The 21,518-nt window shown below is 37.5% G+C and overlaps 1 protein-coding gene across 4 annotated transcripts in view; it reads right to left on the minus strand.

Annotated features, from left to right (window-relative positions):
- Window positions 1-326: 326 nt before the first annotated feature.
- Window positions 327-21,518, minus strand: part of LOC135681316 (activin receptor type-1) — a 28,423-nt gene continuing 7,231 nt past the window's right edge. The window contains exons 1-6 of one of the 4 annotated variants that reach the window (XM_065195718.2): window positions 13,766-20,478; window positions 5,845-6,092; window positions 4,858-5,032; window positions 3,271-4,212; window positions 2,881-3,011; window positions 327-2,475 (exon numbers count right to left, since the gene is read on the minus strand). In XM_065195718.2, the coding sequence (XP_065051790.2) occupies window positions 2,248-2,475; window positions 2,881-3,011; window positions 3,271-4,212; window positions 4,858-5,032; window positions 5,845-6,092; window positions 13,766-13,922 (1,881 nt within the window). In that variant the 5' untranslated portion in view covers window positions 13,923-20,478 and the 3' untranslated portion in view covers window positions 327-2,247. The other 3 variants (XM_089111727.1, XM_065195719.2, XM_065195720.2) reach the window with 3 other exon arrangements.

Raw genomic sequence — 21,518 nt, forward strand, 5'->3', positions numbered from 1 at the left:
GCGCATGTCAAATGCTAGCTCATTTCAACAACAATTTTCAATACATCAGGCTAATACATCAGACATTAATTACTGTAAATTGGTGAAAGAATATTTCAATAATATACCTACAGTCCCTGTTAAAAGTCCAAGGAGCAAGAGTAGATGAAGTGCTGTTTGTAGAATCAAAAGGTTAGTCTTGAACAACACCACTCTTTCAATGAGCTTTACAGGTCGCACATTTACACTTGGGACAGTTTGCCGGTGCGAAGGGGAGAAACTTGCAAAATTTACATAACGAGAATGAAAAATTGCTAGCATCCCAGTAAAAGAAATACACGAGTAAATAACTTTTTCTTGCTTTAAAACTGTTCTTATAGTAATAGCAATTATAGTAATAATAGCATCAGAGGTAACATAACTGTAATTTCACTTTGATCAACTGAATGATATTTTAACATTTTATCGCCGAGAAACGGTTGATTCGAATTACTTCAATACTGATATACACAGAATGATACAGAGTAATCATATTAATTGTGAACGGTAATAGTACCAGCCAAAAGGCGCGAAAACGTGGATTTCTTATATACAGTATTCAAGACTGGGTGTTTAGATAAACTGATCTTCACATGAAGACATGCGACATGCTATCATGTTGAAAATGCAAAACAGGGCCTAAGGAAGTCACTTGCTCAATACCGCAATCGTGACGCTTTCTTGCTGTAGTAGATTACCGAAGCTTTTGAGTACATTAATGCATAGTAAAATTTATAGAAATCAACCATTTAATACCTGAGGCCTATTTACATAGTTGGTATATCTAACATAGGAGGGGTACTATGTATAGCCTGGTCCCAGGTTGGGAAATCCCCGTGATTCTATTTACAAGTATAAATCGAACCTAGTTAAAACCGTCGCGGGTAGCCGGGACAGAGGAGCCTCTAGTGCACAAAAGCGGAAAATCAATGGATCTTACTAGCAGGAGGGAAATCCTTCTATACAGGCACCTGGAAGTCAAACAACAAGGTGCAAGAAGAGGATACTATCCATAGGCGAATTTCTATTTCACATATAAACAAAGTGATATAGTGATTAAAAAACGTATCGACTTTTAGCCCTTCATGTACAGATTTGAGGGGTACTTATGCGGAACAAAACAATAAAAATTCCTAAGGTTAAGAAAAAATCTTATGTGAAGTGCGTGTTTAAATATTTATCAGCTAAGCAGTAGTACTGTTACAAACAATTCTAGATATGAAAAACGTCCGACATCAATTGAAAGCTAAGTTTATTAACATATGGTACAAATACTTCATGTACAACCACGACAGGGTCATCCTGGTCAATATTAATACATAAGAGGCCTTGCCTTTCCTCCCTTGACTACAAGGAAACCATTATTTCTAAAATGTGACCTAACCGCTAAAGTTTTGAAGGCTCTAAAAGATTTGAACATTCAGTCTGCCAAGTGGTAAGGCCAGGAAAAGGAAAGAGCTAGATTTGAATAGCTACTCCTCAGAGTTTCAAACACGTTCTTAGTTTGTTCCTATCGGAAACTCTAAAAATGGCTTTGCTGAAGGGGGAATGTAGTGTCAGTATCTTGCTACGGAAACATGACAAGTTCTAAAAGTGGCCACTTTTGGCAGGAATTGCTGCTAAGCGGTAGAAAAGCACTGTTTGCATACCAATTGGAACATTTTCCCGTGCCTTCGAGTGCTGCTCACCGTAAGAATTGCTGACAACTTAATATTTAACGGCCTTTTAAACAAACCCGCGGATATCGAGTGTCTACCTCAAGTCCGTGGAGTTAGCGAAATATTAAACGTTTTTCAAGACAGCTAATATAAGCTTCATTTATACAGTCACCCAGTGTCTATTTAAGATACAAGAAGCTATCTCTTTGTGAAAGTTCTAAATTTATCAAGTTGAATACAAAGATGAAGGTGATACCTGGCGAGACAACTCTAAGGAAATTCAAATACTTTCATCTGAAAAGAGAACTATTCAAACACTAGCTACGTGAGGATTAGGAGATCACTGCATTTCATTACGAGACGATTCTCTAGATAGCATACAAACCCCTTAAAATCCGGCATAAAATCATAGACAGTGGACTTAAGGTAGGCATCCAAAATCAAAGCTGCATAATCTATGTTATATGAAAAACATTCTATTTTTGCATCACATAATAAACGGAAATAGAATGATGCAACTCCCTTAAAACTGGGAAATTTCCTCTAGAGAAAACGAATATCATAATGCAATCTAACTATCTACCCCGCTAGTCGTGGTGGAGGTAAACCCTTTTCCGTTTTCTAAAGACACGTACAGACTCTTTTTGTCCGAAAGAAATATATCAGTTTCTTTGACATTCTGGCTGTTGACCTCTTCGTAGAGGCGGCCGAGGCACTTCTTAACGCGCAAAGATGAAAGTCGCGCAGAGGGATTGTGATACCAGCATTCTTGCATGACCTTAGTCACGGTTTGCATGACCTAGAAGAAAAGCAATAATAAAATTTTCATACATATTCAATTAAGTTTCATTTGAACTGATAGCAAATACGAAGGGGGGATCAGGCTAGAGCAGGAGTTTGCTAATGCTGATCGATTCACCTGCCGAAATCTCAAGCAGGTGTTTGTGAATATCGCACAGTTCATTTTCGCAACCACCAAATAGCATACATTTCATGTCAGACAAAAGCATATATTTGCAGCTAAAAGGTTCATCAAAGTTTAATTTTGACGCGCAAAAAACATCAACATCTTAACGCCATTTGTTCTTAAATCCAGCATCAAGATGTTTTCGAATTATCAAGTAAACAGCTGCTTGTTGATGACTTCCTTCCGAGCATTTTATGTATTTGTCTTTTACAATAAAGATGAAAATGAAATCCTCACCGGGTCTTTTGCCCATCGGGTCGGAATCTCCGGTCGCCTTTTCTGTAGAGATACAATAAAGCGGACATCTTCAAACGATGGGTCTTGATGTAGGCAGTCATAAAATGGTGGCTGGTATTCTTCAACAACGCCTGAAAAAAAACAAAAGTATGTTACTGGGGATCAAAGCAACAACTGTTCTAGAACAACCACAGTTAATAGAGAAAAAAAGAACACCAATTTTTATTACAAAACAGACTGTTATGAATATTGGAACAAACTCAAATTTCGAAAAGAAATGTAGCAAACAGAATATATGAAGAAAGTGAAACACACTAGCAGCTTAAACAACATACAATGCCTTTAAAGTTATTTCAAGTTACAAATTGTAGGATTTCTAGGGGGCCTTACCATCACAAACGTATTTTCTTGCGATTTCCCATATAACCAAACCGAAAGCATAAACATCAGCTTGCTTGAAGGAATCAAAGGAATTTGTGTTTATCCTTTCTTCCAGGATTTCTGGAGACATATATCGTTTGGTGCCAACTCTTCTAGTAACATGCATATCAAGTTGGTTGGTTTCCTTTGAATGCAGCACAGCAAGGCCTAAATCAGAGATGACACACTGCCCATTCTTTTTGACGAGGATGTTCTTTGATTTCACATCCCGGTGTGCGATGGCTGGCTTACCTAGCATGCCAAAGATTTCTGTGTGAAGATGAGCCAGCCCACAGGCAGCTGAATAGACCATCAAAAGCATCTGCTGGATATCCAGTGCGTGGACAGTGAGATAGTCATACAGGGAGCCATTTGGATGATAATGAGTGATAAGCCACATGCAGGTTTCTGAATTGCGTGTCGCAATATCCGACGCAATAAACCCAAGGATGTTATCATGGCGAAGCATAACTGTGTTGTAGATCTCTGTTTCTCTGGTCCATGACTCTTCATCTCGGGAGTTGAAGATCTTAACAGCTACATTTTCTCCTTGCCAATGTCCCCGCCAAACTTCTCCGTAGCGACCTTTACCAACAAGATCAATTAAAATAATCTGACGAGCGACTGTTCGCTGGACAAGGAAAGGCAGACCAGAACCACTTCCAGACGTGCAAGAGGCATCTATGAGACTTCTCAGAGAATCCTCACCAAGGGGTATTGCCATTAACGTTGTTCCAGCGTTATCAACAGTAATTTCTTTTGAGAAGCTAGTTTCCTTTCTCTGGAAATACTTGAAAATGGCGACAATAATTACCAACAAAAAGACGAAGGCTGCAACTGGTGCACCAATACTTATTGCCATGTTCTCGGTGTAGATTTGATCTTTTGAGGGTGTGACAGGGCTTTCAACAGCTAAAATGAATGATTAAGTTAGAAGTGGTCAACATAACTTAAAAATAAAAATCTACCTTGACGATACTCCACGTTTTAGTAGCAATGGTGCAGAGCGGTGGAAAAAAACCATCTCCTAAATCCATTCTTGAGAATTTTCTCACGATTAAACACTAGCAGACCACCTTTTACATGTGCAAAATCTCTAGTGAATAGATACAGATAGTTAGAAACTTAAGCACCAGTTTATTTGATTCCCTAACTTCAAGAAGGCTTAACTACACCGATCTTTTCTGCTAAAGCGTTAAATTCAGATCAACAAGAAAAATAATCCTATTTTGATGAATTTTGTTCGGAAAAAGTTTGTAAAGATGTGACTATTATTTGTACTAAGCGAGTTCAGAGTCCCTAGCCCGCTTCATGGACACGTTGAATAGGTGGAATTTCACATGTACTTTTTGAAGGGGTAACGACTTAGTTGACTGAAATTTTATTTTTTAAACAATTCCCTATAAAATTGCTTAATCCACGTTGCATAAATGACCTCAAAAGTTCTCAAATAATTCAAGCTTTCTCTTCACGTAACATACAACAATAGAATAGCGTTGAATGACGTTTGCAATAAAAATCAACAAAATTGTCAAAGAATTTGTAATTTAAACTTACTGTTTGATATATTCTTTTTGGGTATGGGTGGAACAATAGCGTTGCAATAGTCAGATTTGCAACACTTCGTAAGGACGCCATTCATTGCCTTCTCTGAAACATGTTGAAACAGTGTCTCTTTTTGTGACAGGTCTTTTTTATAATCAAAGCCGCATGTAAAGGTCATCTGCTCTATCTAACAAGGCAAAAAGAAACAATTTTATAAACTACTAGTAAACGGCAAAAAATTCGTTTTTAGGAACTCAAGTTTTTCGCTTAATTAGAGGCTTCTTTCGTTGATGTTTACTTTGATGTTTATCTGTGCGTTTACTTTGCTTGTATTTAGCTGAAACTAAATCTGTCTGAAACTGTGCATAATTGTTATGATGTGAAGATGATGGAACAACGCATGGGTTCAAAACAAAAAATAACTTGGATCATATTATGAACTCAAACAGCCAACCCAAATAACTACTAACCTCCCAAGAAACAATAAAAAGCAAGCCAGGCACTTGGTTTATCGACTACTTAGTCTATTCCACTGATCTTGAAACTAAGACTGGCCAAAACTTTTGAACATTTATATGACTTAATATACTCGAAAAAGAGATATAAATACTAAAACGGGGAAACCTTTAGAAAACTACCCCGTTAACTTTTCACAACGACTTGATTTCTAACATTATAATGTGTGCTTCTTCAAGACTGATACAATCCTGTTATAACGTACTTTCGGAGTACTTTCGTATAAAGTACTAACGTACTGGTGTGTCCCTTAAGTACGTTATAACCGGAATTACTGTAATAACAAATTGAATAATTATGTGCAGGAAGGGAACTATTTAATTAATGGCCTCCCCCCTCACCATAAGATTCTTGGTGGACATGAATGCACAATGGCGCAAAAATAAAATTCCAAACTGCAACAGCATATGAAACTTTGTAGACTGGCCAACTTTTGTCTTAGCTAAAATAACAACGCAGCATGAAAAACGAGACTCTACCGACCTTTTCGTCATGCAGGCAGCCATAGGTTGTGTCGAGGACTTTTCTCGTTCGGATATCATAGGTCTGTCCCACAAAACATCCTACTCCAGAGGAACATTCCGCTAAATTTGGTCCACAGTCCGGGCATTTGCACCGGAAGCGCGTCATGGAGGAGTTAAACTTAGCACGACTGGGTTTGAAACCATCATTGTTCAGAATTCTCTTGAAATCGGACTTGGCTAACGGACTTGGTGAAATCTTATCTGTACCTGTTGAACAAAAATAGATGATGGTTATAATGTTTAAGATGATCAACATAAGATTTTAGATTGCGAAAAAATTAAGACATAAGGCGACGATTATCCAGACTTTGGCCAATGTGGCCGATTAACGTGACAATTGTGACAAGCCATAATTTCTGACTTACACAACTGTTCAAACGGAAAAAACAGGAACATAACACCTGTCGAATTTTAGCCTTGATCGCAGAGACAGTGAGTTGCACAGTACAAGAAGAAAAAGCAACCTGCCAAAATCGCCTAACCGCAAGGACGGGACACTCAAATAAGACACATGGGCAGAAAATTAGAAATGTGATATCTAATACTCAAAACGTTTAGAAGATGATAGCTATTCCTAGCAATATCCCAGAAATTAGACTTTCGTTGGTTGCAGCTCGTTCAATATACAACTCTCATCATGACCCTATTGGCACAATAACACTGATTCGCGACAGAAATGCAGTTGATTACAGTAGACTTCCATTCAAGTTGTAGAGGCTCCTTGTTTGTACCCTGTCAAACACGCAACTATGGTGAATTAACCTACAGCCGAAAGAGGGATCTAGCCATGAAACGGCAATTGCGATTTTAGCCGAAATACTTTCTCAATGTAGCTTCTTAGTACATGCAGAAAGCAGGTCGGGTAGATGGAGGGAGCGGCTTCAAATCACCTGTGAACCTGCTGCTCATAAACGTTTTGTGTAGCAGATCTAAAAAACCGACACATATTGAAAATGTCGTTCTTTCTGTCTTTCTTGTACTCAACCGAAAAAAATATTGGATAGCATAACAGCTGGAGACTTGAGAGAGGCATCTATGATCTAAAGTCCTCGAAGGGAATTCAAGTCCAATACAGAAGCGTATATTCTACACCTCTTGTACAATGCACATCTCAATGCTTGGGCAGTAAATCTAAAAAACGCATCTTTCACTATGTCATAACAATGTTGAACTGCCAACTCTAAAACAATCTTACGAATTTAAGCTTCTAAACACCCCGAAAACCTTCTACATATTTTGCATAATTTTTAAACCATTAACTTCTTATTCACTTATATCTTGTCCTACTTGTTTATCAACCAGCTTTAACTCAACCAGCTTTAACTACTTTAACGAGAAGAAAAAAACAACCAGATACTGGAATTGGCAGAAGACTTTTAAATATTAATGTAATATCCTTCATCTTCAAGGGATCACTCATTCTACCGCGTGATTTATGTACAATGAATTTGTCGCCGGCTATTCCCTTCTGAAGGCTTCACGCGTCCTTCTTATAAACGGTATCTCTCTATGTAGTTCCGTTAGAGTATTAAATGTCTATGATCTGTTACAGATCTCTAAAATAGTTAGAAAATCTTCTAGATGTCCTTATAAAAACAAAAAACCAGTGAACATTCAATCTACACAAGGTGCGTAAAGACAAAAAAGCAACGAAAAGATACTGCTTCTATTTCTATCAGCTATTTCATATCACAGAAGAAGTAAAGGGATTTTACAATGGAAAAGAAAGATCAAATGCTTTATAATGGCATACAGGCAACCAGAAAATTACGGACATCAGATTTAAATTCTGCGGCGTAAGTCAGTAATTGCACTTAGTCATACAGGCCCCGATACAGCTACAACAACAAAACAAATCATTGGAATCGTTGTAAGTTAACGTTGGAGAAACATTTACATAATGTAGAAAAGACAAGGCCAACCCCGCGAGCGCTACTGTTGGGTCTCGGCGCGCATTTTAGAACAAACGTGTAGTAGGATAAGAATTCTTTCTACACAGTTACGAACAAACTGTCGAAAAAGCTATATGGGTAAGAAATCCAAGATTGGCTAAGGAATTTTTCAGTTTTGTACATGGAAAGGGGTTAGTAAGTTTCATCAAATCTAAGCAAGATGCAGAGATTTGACGTCTACACGAGAGAGCTACCTGGATACCGCAAACTCTAATTGATCAAGTGGGTAAGAAGGACAGCGTTTGTATGAGGACATGAGTTTTGTGAGAGGAATAAGGGAGGGAGATTTTATTGTTGTTGTAAGTAGCGAAAAGATTATTATTGCTTACTTTTGTGTACGTTCTTGCATGTTTCTTGCCAAGAGGGTTTAAATTTCAGAAACGATAAAAACTCAACATCTAATCAAATCAACTCTTCACCGTTTCAACTAAGAACAAAATATTTATCTAGGTTTTTCCTTTGTTTTCATGGCGCAACCGATTGTAAAGAAAATTGATCTAATGTATCATATTCTAAACTTGATATTTCAATTTAAATACTCTATACAACACTATGTGTGTAGACTATGTAGTTGTTTGTATTTGGAATAATATATTGTATTGTATTGTATTGTATTGTATTGTATTGTATTGTATTGTATTGTATTGTATTGTATTGTATTGTATTGTACTGTAGATTATTCAATGTTAGTTTTTACAATAGTGAATATACACTAATTAAGACTAACATGAAGCAATTTCAAGGATTGCATAAGACAGTTCATTTACTGCAAAACGAGCATGCGCACTTGTTTTCAAGGAGCCAAGTTTTGATCAAATTCTTAAATTGTCTAGTATTTTTGCTGTCTTTATTGATTCCGGGAGTGAATTCCAGATTTTATGCCCTTGAAAACTTAATAGGGGCTTTTGAGTCGAAGGTTATGACATGTTATTTTGGGTACAAAATAGTCTTTCATGAAAACAGAATTAAGGTTGTTAAGTGTTTTATCAACTTCGAGCGCTAAAATTCTAACTGATTGGACATGTATGGTAATTTCTTCTGAGTTAGCAAGTAAACTTTGTACGAAGATGAATAGTCCGAATAAGCTAGTCTTAATGCCCACTCGTTAATTTTATCTAGCTTATCCTGACTGCCTTTTCCACATAGCATCCATATCAATGGACAATAATTGAAGTGACATAGTATAAATGAATCATAATTAGCTTTTTTTCTCTGTCGCCCATAAATTTTGCCAATCTTTTTAAAGAATTTAGCTGTTTAGCTGCTTTTTCACAGATATTATCGATAAGAGCATCAAACTTTAAATTTTCATCGATCTGAGCACCAAGCAAAGTAACGTTTTTCTCTATTTTACATGCAAATTTTTTGGTCAATTTCAAACTCATTTATTTTCAAACTCATTCATTCATATCCAAGTGATGTATTATTCTAATATTCCTGCTTTTGCCGCTGCACAAAGTTTCAACGACTTTTGATTTCTGTTGTTCTACCGGTATCTTGTAGCATTGTAAAGGCACAAGAAATGTATTAAACTCCCCTACGTAAGATTGCATCTTTTGCTTTTAGTTTTAATACAGGCTTTTCAATGCGGTCGTTTTAACAATGGAATGAATGAACAAAATCAGAGAATGTTTTTCTAGCAGAAGATGTTTCTCTAGCAAACGCATCTGGTAAAAACCAAGAGAGAAAAGCAGGTATTCAAAACAGCATTCAACATAATCTAGGTTGTACAGAAATGAAACTCAAGTAATTAGGGCAGAGAACAGGAGGTAAGCATAGGTTTTTAAGTTTCTTTTCAGTGGATGAGCTCGTTTGACAGTGAAATTGTTAAATATTTAATCAGGTCTAAAAGCTGAACTGAAGCTACTAAAATATGGACATCGTGAAAAATATTTGTCTTTCAAATGATCATGTTTATGTTAATACTGCTCGGTATCGACCAAAGATTTAAGGTCCTTCCGTGAAATTATTGCTCGCTGAGACCAAACCACAATCTATGCAGCACAGCGGTGACCAGGAAGAAATAGGAGGAAGAAAAAGTTGTAGGCCTGTCCGGAAGTTTAACCTTCTAACATTTACCTATAATATTATTTCCATCATTTGACTGCTTGGTATCTCGAAATTCTTCTAAATCGAACAAAGAATATTTTCTCACCATAATTTTTTACCGAGTAAAAATGTTCTTAGTTCAAGCCTAAAAAATTACACAAATTCTAATTTGCCTTAGGAGTGCAGCTAGAAAGGATACCCTTAGATGTCAAATACTGAATACCTTGAAGATCCTTTCCGGAGTTATAACATTGATAACCAAAGCGAAATACCTATACTCAGAGGTACGGTTTCTAAGAATCTGCTGAAGCAAAAGATTCAAGCCTGCTTGACGTTGATAAAACTAGTAACGTGAAACCTAGAGAAAGCAGCAGAAATAGTTATAAACACAAGGTTATTTTGCTCAAGAAAGATATTTAATGATCTACTCTAATCAACAAAAAACTGACAAGCAGAAGCAGACAATCACCTTAAAATAAGCCGAGAAAAAAATTGACTAGAATGCTTCTACGTTTATGATGATTGATTCAATCTTGAAATGAATGTGAAGAGAATCGAAAGCATATCATATTGGAAGTCTTAAACGAATTATAAGTAATGGACACATTAATGCAACTTGAATTGATCTCAGCCTTTTACTATAACTCTCTCACTCGTTTTCTGTAGAAACGTGAGAAAGTTGAAGTTCCAGGTAGGCGTTTTCAGGAAGTGTACTCGGCCAACGCAACGCCATAGTTAAAAAATTAGACAGGAGCAGACAAACAGCTTTATGGCAAACTTAGCAAAGCATAACCTTCACAAGAAACTTGCGCAGCAAACCTTTGCTTAAATACCAACCTTCGACAGAGCCATCTGCACCATTCTATTAAAAGTCATGGTTTGCGTGGAATCATCATGAGAAGTAATAAGACTTGGAGGAATAAAAAGAGATGGCATGGCCTTTGAAACATTGTTTAAAATGGGGTATCGGGGAACACTGCATTTCAGCCTTGATAATCGACAGGTTATTTCATGAAATGAGCCAAGTAGATCCAAAAAACTCCGCATTTCGTTAAAAGGACATTACATAATATTGGCGATTAATCTAAACTAGCGAAAGGCTTGGAGTGGAGCGCCTGCGCCGCGCCTACAAAGTCTTTTAAACTAATGTACTCGCCTTCGAGTCATGCGATGACGAAGGGCCAATTCACACTTTTTCATGCAAAAGTTGCGCGACCCTAGCTCTGCAACGTTTTTTTGCAGCAAAATAACAAATTGAAGCCTTACATACAATTAATGACTCAAGCAGCACGCTTTCTGTGCTGAGAGAGACAAAGTCTTCCTATTGTGGCAAGCTAACCAAGAAACTTGATACAGAAATTCGAATCAGTGCTTGAGCAGTAGCAGAAACAGCTGTCACAAATACGACTGCCTTGCGGGTGCAATGCTTATGAAAGCAAAATACATATATTCGCTAAAATATCAATTCATACGAGGCAAGGAACTTCTAAATAGTGGCCAAGTGAAATTTATGACATTGGATGGATATCATATAAAATAGAAGCATACATTAAACTGCAAATAAGTTGTTATAGTAAACTTAAAAATTTCAAAAAATTTAAATGCAGAGGTTTAAAAAAATCACGAACAGATTCATACCAAGCTTGAAAGGGCGAAAATGCAGCCTTAACTTTCCTTCCAGATAAAGTTGATAAGGGGGAGGAGTTAATTTCCGTACAGTGTTGTTTCGAGAGATGCTGGCTGGCAAGCTGCTGGCTGGCAAGCTGCTTCTTGTTGGCTTTATAGGCATTATGTTACAGCATGAAAATTGCGCGGCAACCAGATCCTTGGGTGCTGATGTTTTCAATTTGGCATTAAAAAATTTATTGAACAGTGACCAATATATATATATACAAGATGGAATGGCTAGCGAGCGTAGGCGAGGTAGCTGCGATTCACCAAGGCAGATGAAGAGTGACAGGCTTCTCGAGAGGCAAACAAGAAAATGGCCAGTGTATCACCAGAAGTGATCTTTTCAAATCAACGACCACGAAAAGACATCTGCCGCATGCTATTAGAAACGCACAGCTCAAAAAGAGGTGATTGGGAATAATTTGCATTTTCATATGTTCACCTGCACGAAATATTTCGCAAATTTAACTATAGGTGACAAGTACAATCAACACGAGTCCCAATCGCAGCAGCATGCAGCATTCTGTATGATTATAGCAGTGAGGTTGAGTATGCGGTCACACACTTCAAAGTGATGATGATGGCTGATGAAGATGGCTTCTTTGGAGTACAAGAGGATGTAGTATAACTGCATGATTCTTTTGCAACACAATTTATTATTCATGTCATACACAAAGTAATGAATAGTGAGGATGATTACGTGGATGATCAAGTTGACGATAGATCATGGATGGCGATTGACGATTGACGATTGACGATTAACGATCAACAAATGTCGATTCAAGAAGATTCATGACGATTCGTGGCGTTTCTTGGCGATTCTTGGCGACTAATTGTATTGATTCTTGATGGTGGTTTTGATGGTGGTTTTGATGGTGGTTTCGATGGTGGTTTTGATGGTGGTTTCGATGGTGGTTTCGATGGTGGTTTTGGTCGTTGCTTTTATGGCGATAACAATGGAGGTGGTGATGAAGCTAATGGATAGTAATGATGGTGGGCAAGGTAGTCAAGAGCTGTACCGATATTTCAGCACCCACTGTTTAAGAAAGGAAAAAAGAGCCCCAAAAGCTATTATAACACTGGTTAATACATTTTTCCTTCACATAGCAGTCAGAGCGTTGGTAAAGTGGAAAGACTCGAAACTGCTTGATGTTCCTATCAAAACTGCTTGATAGGAACAAGGAAAAGCATGCTGGCAGCACAAAGCTTACACATCAATAGCCACAAATGAAAGATGCCTGGCAGCACAATAGTGCAATTTGATTTGAAAAAGCAAGACTAGGATTGATATATATATATATATATATATATATATATATATAATTTAATTGGCTTGCTGAAAATCAATATGAAGGAGTGTCTTTTAATTCCATTTTGGATGTGGTTTCTTTCGCCTCTTGCGAAAATAAGAACGTAAATGAAATAACAACTGAATCCAAGTGACAATTTTCCATCGTTTCGAAGAAAATTCGGCATATTACATTTCAGCATGACCTGAACACACTTGACGGTTTTGATTTGACGGTTGTAAACAAATAATTATTTTTTAAGTATCATGCTGCATTTCCGTGCTTTTCAATAGAATTAATGCAACAAGATTCATCACCCATGTTATCAGCATTTATTAACCCACTTAACTACTTCAAAGTCTTAATCTCTGCTGCTCGAAAATGACATACTTCATAAATCTTCCTTCTATCCCTGCTTGAATTTTCTAGCAAACAACTCTTTGCCCTGCCCATCATCTTAATAGATGCTCAAAAGCGATTTACCAATGCAAATTTCAACGAGAACAGCAGCAGTAAGCTCTTGGGTTTATATTTCTTTGCTGTTTCTAGAATATTCATGACGTAAGAACAACGAGTAAGGATCCGTACACATCATAAACGATGTATAAAACGAAAGAAATATTTCATTGTTCTTTCAAACGTAAAAAGAAGAAAGGAACAAAGACGAACAATACATTACAACTGCCCCTACTAAAGTTCAACCTGCTTTAAAATAAAAAAACCTACCAATACTTTGTATTATATCGGAAATCTTCTATCATGTATCAACTACTGGAAAGCAGTGCCAACCAGCCGGTTACACGTACTTTCAATGAACTGGACAAAGTTCGAAAACCGAAATGATGCACCATATATACATAAATGTACTTCAACGATTCAATAATTGCTACCTGCTGAAAACCTAGAATAACCGACTTACTGTCCGACGACGATCGCTGTAAACCATCAGCCGTAATACCGTTGATTCGTCTCCCAAGAGTATCGTTTACAGATAAAATGTCGGTTTCTTGTGGTTCGTGATTTCTTGCCTTGAGGTTGAGGTTAGGAAAAAGCTTGTTTTCAATTACGTATCCCATGACTTAGCGCTGATATATGCCTGATGTTATCGAGTTGAGGTATGCCTTCGGATTCGTGTTGCGAACAGCAAAGTTTTGAAGTGTTCTCGTCTAACCCGATATAGTGATATTGCCTTGCAAATGAACAGGCCCGATAACGATCGCACTGTTTCAAAGGGCTCTTATCTCATTCAAAGAGGCACAATCGCGAGGAAATTATAAAATACTACTTGACAAGGGCACCTCCTACTTTTCAGCATTTAGCGTCCAAAGCCAATAACATCAACACATTGCATCAAACTAATTGAATTGAATTACAAAGGGCGAGGTTGTTGGGGAAACGCAAAACTGGGACCCTATTCTTCTGTTAAGCACGTGCCCTAAAGAACTTGGCAATTTTCTCAAAACTTTAAAAGATTCACACCAAAATTTTACTGAATAATTTATTGAACTAGTTCCAAAATTTTAACTGCATATTTAGTGAGCAAATTTTTCCCATCTCTCAGCCCATAATCTGACAGGTGGGACGAGATCATCGAATGTTTACATGCAGATTCTATCCCACCTTCCAACCTGTGTGCTTACAAGTGGGACGAAATTTGATCGCGTTTTTTTCAACATTTCATCCAATCTTCCAGCTTCATCCCATCTTCCAGCGTTAACAGGAAAATAATTAATCCCATCTCAGTGAGATCCCATCTTTCATGCACCGGGGGCTGGCTAGTTTCCAAGGATTCTAAAGAGGAGTGGGATCTCACCCCACAGGCTGGAAGGTGGGATGATTTTGCCCATAAAAACAGGCCCTAAGAAGGCAAGAAAATGAAGTGAAACATACGTTAAGGTAAAATGTCATCAAGCCGAAACATTGATATCGAATGACGTAATGTAGGCTTCACTCGCATCTTGGTCTAGGGTTACAGAATTATGTGGTAGACGATCTATGCGAGTTTGGATTGCAAATGAATGGAACCGACGCTCTATTTCTTGATTGTTTGCAGTGATAAAAATATTGACAATTTGAAGGGTCAAGGGGTTTCGTCTCTAGTATAACTTCTTTACATTTGTTGGCCTTCTACACGTAGGTCCCTTATAAAGTGGTTCCTTATGAAACAAAAAGCATGCGAGAAACTAGAGTCGATGGCTACTTTTCTGTCCTGAAGCAAGTAACGCCTCTTAGCCTCTTTTCTCATTGATGATTTGCTAATAATTGAGTAGTTGTTGGGTACGGTCCTCTCCCTAACACGACTCACATAAGTAACATGATATATTGCTAGGCAATTGAATTTTGAAAATTGAAATACGATTAGTTACAGTGCCAGGGCTTATCTTTAGATGCCTGTTAAAACATGCAGACGGGATTGACAAAAATGGCACATTCAGATAGACTACATAAAGTGACTGCGAACATGACATGAAAGAGAGAAAGACTGAAAACAAGGCAGAAGCCCCCCACTTTACAAACATTGGTCGTCACTGAAACTTTGAAAGCAAAGCAGTTACTAAACCTTTAGAAGCAAACACACCCACCAAAACTTTAGAACCATAAGCAGTCACAGAAACCTTTGTTGGAGCACTAACAAAACAAAAGGACATATTGAAAATCTAAAAGTTACATAGAATAACTAAGAACGACTTCAGATATTGCGGAAAAGACAGTTCTTCTACCATGCTTCTACTAAAGACAGTGTTTAAACTTTAGAAAACCAGTTTTTTGGCGGAATATGCACGTCATAAGTTTCGGCAAGATGCAACCTAAGTATCAATTAAACTTCGCTTGGTTTAATAATGATCGTTTCGAATAACAGCGAAAGTAGACAGCAATATCCTTCTTTGTTAATGAAAGACCGGAGGATGGAGACTACTTGAAAACAAGATATATCACAAGTGCACAGATATTGGGCAGTATATTGGGTTCAAATGTAAGGTTCCCAGATGTAAGGAGCTTCTGTGCATATTTGTTTGGGAGACGAACCAGCTTTTTCGAAGGTTCATCGCCTCTCTAAATTTTGCAGCATTTGCACATGCGCAATTGAAATCGATGACGTTATTCTTGTACCACATAATATAATCGGTGGCAGGAGCATTCGTGGCTCTTATTGGAATAAGCCAGTCTTGAATCAAAAGTAAAAGGTGAGAATGAGAACGGTGAGAATGAAACTGGGATTATATGCTGTAACAATGATATGTAATAGATTTGATTAAATGCTGTGAAAAATTTGGCCAGAAAACCGCAATTCTATAATGCACCCTCCTCCATCATGACAGGGAAAAGCCTTGGAGCAGCTTGTTTACTGGAATCTATAAAAATACACGTTGCTTCGTGGCTTCAATATCAAGAAGGCAATTGAACATGACTCATAACAACCGATATCTTTCAATAATCCAAGAAATGGCATAAAATGATTTAATTTGTGACGGGCATCCTATATTGACGGGCATCCTAGCAAGACAATGGAAAGAAAAAAAGACGAGGGGCAAGCAATGTACGCAGAAATTTATCACCCATTGAATCGAAAATGGAAGACCACACAAAGCCCTTTACCCAAGAGTGGGTTAATCACAAGAAATTCTATTTTAAGTAAAAATTGCTTCTGAATAGAAAACTTATTGGCAGAATCAATGAAAATGAGGCCGTAATGATTTCAGAGCGAGATTAAACACGAAACCACTGCAAAGGGCGGCTACGTGTCTAAATTTGAAAGAGAATAAAAAATTGAAATCTGATCTTTAAAGCCTTCTTGACAAGCAAATGCAGCGAAATTTAATTTTAGGGTAGATTTATTTCATGGAGGCTACGGTTGCTATTGTTGTGGCTCGTTCTTGCAGATAAAGTAAAAGTTAGCGAAAATATGTCTTTTGAAATAAATTTTTTTATCAAAGTAAATGAAGAAAATTTGATACAAGAAAGAAGTTTAATGTTCAGTTAGCAGCAAAAGTAGCTCGGAGCTACGAACGAATGTACTTGACGCGAAGGAGTTCCCAACAAAACCTCCCTAAATTCAAACATACGTAGCTAGTTGCTGAATTTCGATGCAGAGATCATGAAATCCGAATTGAGACTGGCAGACAGCGAAAACTAGAAGAATCAAAATGCAAGTGCAACATGTGTAGAAATTCATTTTCTCACTGAATGCTGGGTATATGGCGACATGAGGTGGACTTTTCTCGCACCTAGTTTAGACAGGGTACTAACGCAGAATCTTGTAGAACACATTCATCGACATACTGTCATGTCAAAGGATCAGCAAGCAGAAAAATTTCGCACGATTATTGTAAGAAGCAGTAGGGCTCAGAATCAAAACCATGAGTCAGCAGATAACTACTGATAACAAAATACACTAAAACTAAGTGTGTAGCATTGCCTACAAATATATTCTTTTTTATAGCACATTATGTTCACATATATAGCCCTACTGTTGCTTTTCAATCGCTGTTTTAACATACCGCTCTACCTAATCCTGATAAAGATGTATTTTATCATGTTTTGTAGTGGCCCTGTGCGATGTACTACTGTTATTTGCCGCAGCAATATCAAATAACAAGAGAAAAGCAGAAATGATTGGTTTCGTCAGCCATAAAGGGGTGGATAAGGTGTTTCTTGGCCAGTGCATGGGAAGTATCTTTATAAAGAAAGAAAAGTAGACATTCAACAAATAACACCATAAGCAGAGACAAGAGTGTAGTGTTTTTGGCGTTAGTTGCAGAACAAACAATAAAAACAATGAGCAGGTTAGGCCATGGCCAACGATACAGAAGCGCCTAAGATGCTAGATATCCATTTCACAGGTACGCTGTGTAGCAAATTTGTTTACTTCCGCCATGTTGAATAATGGCAAAAAGGAACTTGCTTCATACTGAGCCCTTAAGTAATTAACTGGTAGTAGTTAATCAAATGATCATAAAGAAATTTCTACTAAAATAAACGAGGTCTTTTAATAATGTCTTCTTAATGTCTACAATAATTTTATAAGGCCTACCCCCTCGTATAAGCCCCCCTCGAATACGCCCCCATCCAGAAATATAAAAAATAAGCCCCCAGGGGGCTAATTCGAGGATTTAGGGTATTCAAAATTGCGGAAGCAAAGAAATTTGCCTCACTTGGCAGTACACAAGTGCCTTCTATATCATTGGCCATGGCGTAAAAAATCAATATCAAACTACTACGCATGTCGACAAAAACCATGATACTACAAAATGATGGTTACCACAACAAACCTCCGCCTAGTTTTTACTATATTTTTTTAAGGGTTTTCAGAGTTTTTTAGGTTTTTCCAGAGAAAAAATGAACAACCTCAAACAGAGCTTGGCATGGTTTTAAAAGCCATCCCACGCCACCCGAAACCTTCGTTATCAACACAAAGGACAGTTAAGAAGGACACCTGTCCTAAATGATTCTTACCGAGAGGAGATTCACTCTTGCAAATAGCGTAAGAGATTTTGCCTAAAACAAAATGATTTTGGGGATTTTCAGATAAAACAATAGGATTTTCACGAAAGTGTACGAGATTTTATTAGAGTGATTTGCCCGTCGATTCTTACAGTTACAAAAAACTTTGCCACTGACTGTGAAAGGACAGATAGAGCAAAACAACAACGCAGGGACATTTAGCAACATTGTAGATAACATCTGCGGCGTAATGACGTCAACTAGAGAATAAATAGCCGAAGGAAATAACAGAAGTGTTGATTTTGTATACCAACTGGCGACTTTGTTCTAAGCACATTGCAAAAGTCTGTATGAACTGGAATCAACCAAGGTCAAAGATTTTCTAGTGTTGACGAAATAAACCACTCAAAGTCACCTAACGACCAAGAGGCTTCCCGGTCGCAATTCGTGAATATGTTTCATTCTGTCATGTTTCATTTCATCATGTTTCATTTTATCAAAATATGTTTCATTTTATCAGATAATATCTAAATTCGAAAATTCAAAATCCTTCATATTTGTGAAAGAGAGTAACATTTCGAAGGTTCTAAGGCAAAAAGAATCTCAACTACCCCTTGCAGAAAGAAATCTGTTTTGTTAGTCTTAATATTGCAATCAAGGTGGGCAGAGCTATGCTTTGTGTTACAGATTTGTCGTTCACTAGGCTTTCTTTCAACGTCCACCAAACAAGGCCTTCCAATTCCGTTTTCGGAAGCGAAGAGTTTAGAGAGGAGCGACCGAGCTACAAAAATATGCTTTGATTAATTATTTCTGAATCTTCCTCCTAATTTCTGATATGCTCTCGTAATCAGTATAACAGGAAACCACTCGTTAAACTGACTGCATTCCTTTGAATTTTGAAAATCACAGATAGCACCCTCAATATCATATTTGACGTAACTGTTATAGCAAGTATGCATAAAAGGAAGATTTCGCCTAATCTAACTCACGTAAACACATTTTGAAAGAGTCTTGTTGCATATGTGATGAGCAGAACATGCATAGCCTGTGCTCCAGACCCCTAACTTGAAAGTAGAGGGTCTGTGTAACCGAGAGCAAAACCGCGTACGAGGATTGAATTGAATTGTTTGCATAATTATACAGATCTGTGTAATCATGCAAGAAGAATCGCTTCAAGAAGAAATTGTTGATCGGTCGTGATGGTATGATATAGATTCATTTGTTAGAAGAAAAGTTTTGAAAATGCTGCTCTGCTATTTGATGATGAAGATCTTCGTTGGGAAACTTGATTGGTTCTGACCAAAACAGATTAAAGGGGCTTTGGGCAAATCTTGCTCATTTTACAACGGTTGATGGGGAGTGAATCTACGGCAGCAATCGAAGAAAAATTGCCTTGAGTAGAGTAGACATTTTGTTTTGCATGGTAGAAGATGATTATTTACTACTTTGGCTTGAATGTAATGTAAAGAAGGATTTTTGGGACAAGATCTGGTGGATACGATGACGAAAAATATGACTTTCAGGGTAGCGATAAGAAATGGAAACGGAAAAGTAAACGCTTTGCCTCCAAGCCGTAGAAATTGATCTTAGGTTATTAACGCAAGTTTACAGACAGTGGAAATTGCTAAAGACCAGTGAAACATTTAACATTGATCCGGACAGGGCTTCCCAACTGGGTAGACTAATTTTTTTAGCAAGGTGAGGCAGAAGGCCTAGGCCTGTGCCTTGTTCTTTTCATCAATTCTTTTCATTATGAAAGTGATTGCTGTGCTATAAATACGTCTTCTAAGTTCGTTGTTTGAAATTCTGATGTTTAAAAATAATTTTGTAACGTTCATTAACACATAAGAGAAGAGTTATCAACAACAAGCGTGTGTTTTGATAAAAATTCATCCTCCAGTTTTTGAAGTGTTTCTATTCTCGCGCCGGGCGACAATTTTCTAGACGTCATTATATATTCAAGGCTTCAGGCATCATTGTGATCTGGTCTGACAAAATAAAAAGAAACTTTGAATTTGCACACATTTCTTTTCGCTATTTGAATGTGTAAACTGCCCGGCAAACTAAGCTCTGTCCACGCTGTTGTTCACTTTTGTCTTGTGAATGTCGCATAATTTTTTGCAGAATTAATTTTCCCAGAGATCCTGGGAAACGCCTGTACGCGATTTTGCTCTCGGTTACACAGACCCTCTACTTTCAAGTAAGAGGTCTGGGACACAGACTAAACATGTAGAGTCATTTTACCATCAATAGAGTACCGAAGTGATGACGTCACAAAAACTTAGTTTCAGAATTTTTCACTTTTGATCCCATAACCTGAAAGAGCGTCATAAAATACCTACAAATATGCAAATTTAGTTGAATTTTTTACAAATTGACTGAGATATGGCCACATGAGCAAAGGCTCATTCTACATCAAATCTCCGTTCTTTCAGATTATGTGGTCAAATTTTCGGAACTCTAAAAAGATTTTTGATGACGTCACACTTCGGTACTCTATGGCAACCAAGCACCATCAATAAAACAATCCCAACCGCACCCAACCAACACCACATGCCGATGACATAGTTCCCAAAGGTGCAAACAGTCGTAATTATCTATCAAAAAAGCCAGCCTGTTATTTCGAACTTTCGCTATCTTGAAATATTTTTCGTTTCTTCGCATCTCTTGATGTGCGACAAAATGCAGGGAACCAAGCTCGCAATCTCAAACTCCCTTCTCTAGAATGTTTCAATCTTCCATTAGAAACTACTGCCCTACATTTTCAGCTTTCCAAAGGTTTACAGAAGTTTCTTTATTTCCTTTCTCAAATTGAAAAGTTTATTAACGATTTCAAGCATGGAATTTAAAAAGCTTTCTAAATACTTAAACTCTCGAAATTTAATTCTGAAATTCTTTGATTTGGGACAGAGCTTGTTTTTTTCGGCGGAGGAGTTGGGTATTCAAATTTTTTATCTCTAGAAGTCACAATATTCCAAGTTAGGAAAAATGTTTCAAGCTTAAGGTTGGGAGCATGGCCAAAAGAGAAACCTTGGGTTAGATGACATGGTCACTGTGGCGCAAGAATTCGCAGTACAGGACCCTCGCAGTAAGGTGGCATATAATTGGATCAGGGCAGGTCAGGACAGGGTATGGCCGGACAGAACAGGAAACCAAATGACTGGAAATTTAAAGGCAAGATAAGACAAGACAAGACAAGAAAAGATAAGACAGGACATGACAAGACCGAA

This window comes from Rhopilema esculentum, chromosome 12 (assembly GCF_057945365.1).
Source record: "Rhopilema esculentum isolate cy_ngs chromosome 12, ASM5794536v1, whole genome shotgun sequence".
Taxonomy (NCBI): Eukaryota; Metazoa; Cnidaria; class Scyphozoa; order Rhizostomeae; family Rhizostomatidae; genus Rhopilema; species Rhopilema esculentum.